We start from the raw sequence: 6,611 nt of genomic DNA on the forward strand, positions 1-6,611 counted from the left end.
CTTGTGCAACCCAGGGTTGCACATGTGGGAAAGCCAGAAAGCAGGATCTACCCTTGTGTGACACGTGTTTGGGACCAGTGTAAGTAATTGGAAGTTTAAGTTGGTAATTGTAGACCGCGCGCAAAAAGAGTATAAATGCGGTGGTTTTCGGTCGTCCTGTACGGCCGAGGACAGACACATCACAAAAAAACACACACGGGTAAGACACGGGACGACGTACCCTGTTTTCGCCCCAACATAGTACTCTTGTGGAGGGCCGACGCCAACAGTCAGGCGGGTCCTGCTTCCCTGTTGTTCGATAGTAAGCACGAGGTGGATGTCGCCAAGTTCTTCTTTGTCTACGAAAACTTCGTAATGAAAGGCAAGTCCGACGAAGACAAAGCCAGAGAGCTACTGTGCTACCTGCAAGGGGAGGCTTTCGAGTACTACTATGAAACGTACAGCCAAGACGGTGGACTGAACAAGGCGGCCAGCGACTACCAAGCCGTCAAGAAGGCATTGCTCGACCGTTTCGAATCAGTCCCTGAACCGGAAGAAAACATCAGGCTCGCAGTCGCGACTAGGTTGGACGGCAACGACGTGCTCTCGTCGTTAAACGCGATGGATCGCCGCTTCGATAAAGCAGCTTTCAACCCCGAAGCCAAGTTCGGACTACTCCGGAACGCGGTCATGGAGCACACCGGCGTGTCACAGTTCGTCTTGTATAGGGCCTCTATCTCGTACGGGGAGCTCAAGAAGGCCGTTAAGGACTTCGTGTCTGGCCGCAAAGCCTTTATGGCTGCACACAATGCTAGGCAATCTCAGCCTCCGGCGCCTAGGCGCATTCTACAGAGACCGGACACACGCCAGGAGCCGGACACGATCGAAAAGAAAGTGGACGTGCTAGCAGAACGGCTAGCAGAACTTTCTTTGTTGGTAAAGAAGAATCAGACAGCAGATCAAGGTGGCCAGGTCCGAACCTGCTCATTCTGCAAGGAACCGGGGCATGGAGCCAGCCGATGACCTTCTAATCCGCGCCGAGACACTCGTTGTTCGGATTGTGGGAAGCTTGGTCATGAAAAGGAGACGTGTTGGACCAGGCTTAGAACGGCACTGCCGAGGGCAGGAGCCACGACTCAGTCCACAGCACCTGCGACAGAAGGTGCAGGGAATGCCCAAGTCACTTATATTGACGAGACGAACGACGGAGAAGTCGTAGCCGTCACTAAGAGAAACGGAGACGAGGAACCTCTTCCCAAGCAGCACAAAACGCGGGAGGAGGTGTCCATTCCCAGACTTCTGAACCCGTCTGTACCATTCGAGATGCAAAAGAGGGCTCTGCCACTTCAGGCGGAGCCAAGGAGGTCCCACCAGAGGAAGAAAGCGAAGAAAGTGACCAGAAAAACATCGCTCCAGGAGTATGTGAGGAAGTATAATGTCGTTTCAGAGCTTGCAAACGCATCTTCCGGACTCACTTTCGGAAAGCTTGTTCGCGGCGATGCGGAAGTGGCGAAGAAGGAGATAGGCCGCTTGTTTGCGAAACAAAAAGTCCGTGGTCGTGCTTTCGCAGGTCACGCCGATACGACGTCTCGAAGGCTGCGGCTGGTAACTGTGAAGGTTTATGGGACGGAGACTCAAGCCCTGTTAGATTCTGGGGGCGTACCGAACATAATCTCGCCAATGTTGGCGTCTAAGCTTTTCCTCTCCCCGCAACCGACTGAGAAGCATATCACGGTGGCAGATGGTGCTAATGCGCCCTGTCTGGGATCGCTTCATCAGATACCAACATCTTTTGGTGAACTTATCGTGAAGTTGGACTTCCTAGTCGTGAAAGGATCGCCGTTCGACCTGATCATAGGGCTTCCGACCCTTGAGGGACTACAGGCATGCATTGATCTTGGTAAGCAGCATGTGCAGATGACAGTAGGTGAGAATACCACCACACTAGGCCTCAACATGGATGTGGAACACGTTTCACAGAGTGCAGCCTCAACTGATAGTGAGGATTTCACCTCCGACCCTGAGGCTGTACCTGGCTCGTCTACGACAAGCGACAATGAATTTGTCTTGGGGACTCTTGACCAGCCACCATTTGAACCTGATTTGGGACTCACCAAGCTACCGGGTGGAGCCGACGATGAATTGGATAGTCTTCCTGATCTAGTAAAAGAGGGCCTAAAGCCCGACTCCGAAAACGCGAAAGGAGATGGCAGAGTAGACGAAGAAGGCCCGGAAAGGCTTTACGTAGCCCTTCTCGGGGAGAAATTGCGCCACCTGGCTTTCGAGGCCAGGGAGAGCATTTTGAATTCTATCCAGAACTCAGGGATCGTAGCTTGGTCACTCGACGATTTAAGACCGGCAGATGTTCCCGTGTCTCACTCGTTTGAGCTAGAAGATCCAAGCCCCATTAATCACGCTGCACGTAGGCTTCCGCCACGCCACAATGAAGTGGTACGTCAGGAGCTTCGTAAGATGTTGGAGGCGGGAATAATAACCCCCTCCATTTCGCCCTGGTTCTTTCCTATCGTTATCGCATCGAAGAAAGACGGAAACCCCAGGTTCTGTGTAGATTACCGCGCCCTCAATCGCAAAATGAAAGCCGATCGTTGGCCCTTGCCAAAGATCGAGGAGATCTTCGATGATTTAAAGGGGAGCTCGGTCTTCACAACGCTTGACTTGTTCTCGGGGTATTGGCAAGTCCGGATGGCTGAGAACTGCAAAGAGAAGACGACTTTCGTCAGCCGTTTTGGGACGTTTCAGTTCGAGGTGATGCTGTTCGGTTCAATGAACGCCCCCTCTACATTCCAAAGGATGATGGACCAGCTTTTCCAAAGGCTTAGCTTCGTGAGAGTTTACTTAGACGACGTAGTCGTCTTCTCGAAGTCCGTTGAAGAGCACACTTCACACTTACGTGAAGTCTGCAAGGTGACTGCTACGAGCGGGCTGAAGCTTAGGATCTCAAAATGCAGCTTCGCACAGTCCCAAACGCGACCCCGAAAAGGTCAGCGCCATTAAGAGGGAGAAGGAGCCGTCCAATGCGACAGGGCTTCGTCGCTTCCTTGGTCTGGCGGGATACTACCGCCGCTTCATTCCTAAGTTCGCCGAGATCTCTGCTCCGTTACATGAGGCCACGTCTACTAAACGGACTTTTAAGTGGACGGCGGAGATGCAGGAGGCATTCGAGAAGCTTAAGCTCAAGTTAACTTCCCCGCCAGTGTTGGCGTTTCCGGACTTCGAACAACCTTTTGTCGTGGAGACTGATGCATCCTCGGTCGCCGTCGGAGCTTTTATGGCCCAACGAAAAGAGGACAGGAAAGTCCACCCCATCCAGTACGCAAGTCGCACGATGACGTCAGCCGAGAGGAAGTATTCCGCCTGTGAGCGAGAGGCCCTGGCTGTGATCTTCGCTTTGAAGAAGTTCCGAGTTTACCTGCTTTCAACACAGAAGTTCACGCTAATAACAGCTCCAGTATGCCTTTAAGAAGAAAGATATTCACGGGAGGTTGGCAAGGTGGATGGACTTCCTAGCAGAATAGGAATTCGAAATTAAGTACCGCTCGGGAGGAAAGAACGGTGCAGCTGACTTCCTGTCCCGCCTGAAAGCCAAGGGCGAGGATGGAGTCGACTCTGACGACGGGGAAGATCTTGTCTGCAGTGTTTCGGATCCTCTAGAGGCGCAAATGGAGTGGGAACCCCATCTTATTGACATTTCAAGGCACCTCGGGGGTATTGATATGACGGAAGTGGATGTTCGTCAACGTCGGCTCAACCGCCGAAGCGCCAAACGTTTCATGGCTTGTAATGGACAACTGTTCCGTAGGACCAACAATGGATTACGCGCTATTCCGCCTATAGGGGCTTGCAGAAGGATCGTTAGAGCCTTTCACGACGAAATAGGCCATTGGGATCTGCAAACGACGAAGAGATTCGTCTTGGACCGATATTGGTGGCCTGCCGTCCACCGAGACGTGAACGACTACGTTCGGAGTTGTGACGGTTGTCAGAAAGCCACACCAATTCCGAAGTACAAGACCACCCTTCGATTTCCCATGAATTCCGTTATTTGATACATACTCTATCGATTTTGCGGGACCATTGCCTCGTACGCCCTCTGGAGGGAGGTACATCCTTATTGCCGTGAAGCACCTGACTGGCTCGCCAATTGCGAAGGCCACCGTCACCTCGACGGCAGAGGAGGTGCTGAAGTTCGTGAAAGAAGAGATAATCCACTGTTTTGGGTTACCACGTGTCGTTGTCTCGGACAACGCTACATGTTTCACAGCGTCGGTCCTGAATACCTTCATGGCACGAAACGGGATTAAGTGGAAGACCGTGCTCGCCTATGCGCCCATGTCGAACGGACGGGCAGAGCGGATGGTCGGCACATTGAAGAGAGCAGTCCGTAAGATGATTCTCGGTGCCTCGCCTGCAATTGTTGAGTGGGACGATGCTTTACGTCAAGTCCTATACGGATACCGTCGCAGGAAGATGGCGGTGGGATTGTCCCCGTTCGAGCTGCTTTATGGGGTGTTGCCCAGGATGGCGCCTGGAGACCAAGAGCCTCTCTTCGGAGTCTCCGAGATCCGCCACCGGGAAATGGAACTCCTGCAAGCCAGGGCGATGCGGGCAACAAGAATAATCGGGCGCAGAGCTGCAACCACATTAACAGACGGTCGCGAAGCAACTTTCAATGTGGGCGACGAATGTTGGTCGCAAAAGGGGCTGCCCTCGGGTCCATGCCGAAATGGCCTATAGCCTTGTCGAAGTTCTATGGCCCATGCCGAGTTTCTCGTGCGCGCCATCCGCGGTACACCCTAGTGTCGCCGCATCAACGCTACTCGAGAAAGGAGATACATGCCAGAAGGCTGGTCCTCTACAGGAGGCAACCGTTGCACCTTCAGTGAGGCAAATGACTAGGGATTTTTACGCTTTGAAGGGAAAGATAATGAAATGCATATGAAGTGCTGAATACTTGCTACGAGTAGATAGAGAGTGGTTCATGGAGACAATAGGAATCACCAATGACCTCTAATGCTGAATGGAACTTCCCGAACCCCGAATCGCGGCTTTCTTGTGTGCTCTGCGGCTGCTTGCGCGTCCAATTCTGCTCCGTTTCTTCTTGGAAGGGGTGACGACGAGAACTTAGCGCAGTTCTGAGACGACAACGAAGATCCCGTCGGCTCCAACGCATGCTTTGACCGCGCCGGCGCAGGGCCAAAGCGGAAACCCCTCCATACAATCAAGTACAATGGAATGTATGGTCGAGACGCAGATGCTGTGCATTATGTGGGGCAAGCCTTCTAAAGTCGCGACATAGACACCCGGGTCGAGCCTCAAGAGGAGTCCGAGAGATGGACTACGAAGACCCGACCCGCGGAGAGCGACTTCATCTTGATTAAGGTGTTTTCCAGCGTCATGGAAATCTCGGATTCGACGCGACGGAGACCCGGTCCTCTCAAAGAGGAGGCTGTTGCGGACTAAAACATCCCAGTACTTGACGGCAAGGTGCGGAGACCCTAGTAGTTGGAGACCGTTGCAGACGGCGGCGGAGATGCACATGTCACTATTATCTCGGAACCGCACGGTCCCGTGTGTGGAAACGCGGTAGATCGGAGTCCGAGAATTGACCGCCCTGGAACGACCATGTATCATCTTCAGACTCCTGCTCTTTTGATCGGTGCAAAAACGATCAATACTTAAGAAGGCACTAATTCGGTCTCTCCCACCAAAGCTGGAAGAGATCGTCAACAATCTTGTGAGTTGTACTATTCCCGGTTCCAGAAATTGCTAGAGTGTATAGCAAAATACGGTGAGGAATGTTGGTTGCGGCGTCGACGCCATAGTACGTCTTGTCAACGTCGAGATAGATGGACTCAATATTCCACTCACCGTCGCCGATAATACAGTACTGATTTGTGTACGACAACGACTCTGTGAGACCAAGACGCCATATCTCTTCGAGAGAGACCTCTTCATCTGGCTTGCGGTGGAGCAGGGCGGTAATATGATCTCCTAGAAGGCTTTTGAACTCTTGTTCTGTTACGGCGTAACGGCGATGCCCGCTGGCCACCCAAATATGGAATATGGAGCCCGTCTTGGAAACCTTGGTTACATCTGCTCGAGATGAGAGCTCGAACATTATGTGGTCGCGGCTGGCGAAGCGTGCAGCCTTCAGAGCGAGCTGCTTCCGCGGACGCTTACCTCCCGTGCTCTTCGCCGCTGTCTGCTTGGTCCTCGCCATCGTATTACGCTACGAAGGGGGCCAAAGAGGGCACACGGGGACTGAAACCCCACCTGCGTACCTCTCGATCTGGCGGGAAACAGAAGGTCTAAGCTACGACGAGGACCACGGAGGCAACGCGGAAGAGCGGCGAGAGCTAAGCAGCGCAGGAAGCAGGAGGTCGGAAGAGCTAAACCGAGGCTGGGATGGAGCGAGAAATTCGAACGGAGAGCGACAGCAGATACCACAGGAAGGGAAGGGGGGTCGGAGCCCGAGGTCTGTGTTGATATAGGCTGGAGGGTGAAGAAAAATTAAAATCAAACGCAAAATCTGAGTGGCCGGGGCCCGTGGCCCTGCCTAAGTGGGGGGTTGTGTGACACGTGGTTGGGACCAGTGTAAGTAATTGGAAGTT

At 53.0% G+C, this 6,611-nt stretch overlaps 1 protein-coding gene across 1 annotated transcript; it reads right to left on the reverse strand.

Moving 5' to 3' along the window:
• Positions 1 to 5,686: 5,686 nt before the first annotated feature.
• On the reverse strand, positions 5,687 to 6,220 carry CHC_T00007821001 (hypothetical protein). Its single transcript, XM_005711614.1, has one exon. It carries the CDS (start codon positions 6,218 to 6,220, stop codon positions 5,687 to 5,689), a length of 534 nt encoding a protein of 177 aa, XP_005711671.1.
• Positions 6,221 to 6,611: the final 391 nt, after the last annotated feature.

This window comes from Chondrus crispus, genomic scaffold (assembly GCF_000350225.1).
Source record: "Chondrus crispus Stackhouse genomic scaffold, scaffold_87, whole genome shotgun sequence".
Classification (NCBI taxonomy): domain Eukaryota; phylum Rhodophyta; class Florideophyceae; order Gigartinales; family Gigartinaceae; genus Chondrus; species Chondrus crispus.

Coding starts and splice junctions, on each gene's coding strand:
- CHC_T00007821001 (XM_005711614.1), bottom strand. CDS start 6,220: ATGGCGAGGACCAAGCAGACAGCGGCGAAGAGCACGGGAGGTAAGCGT.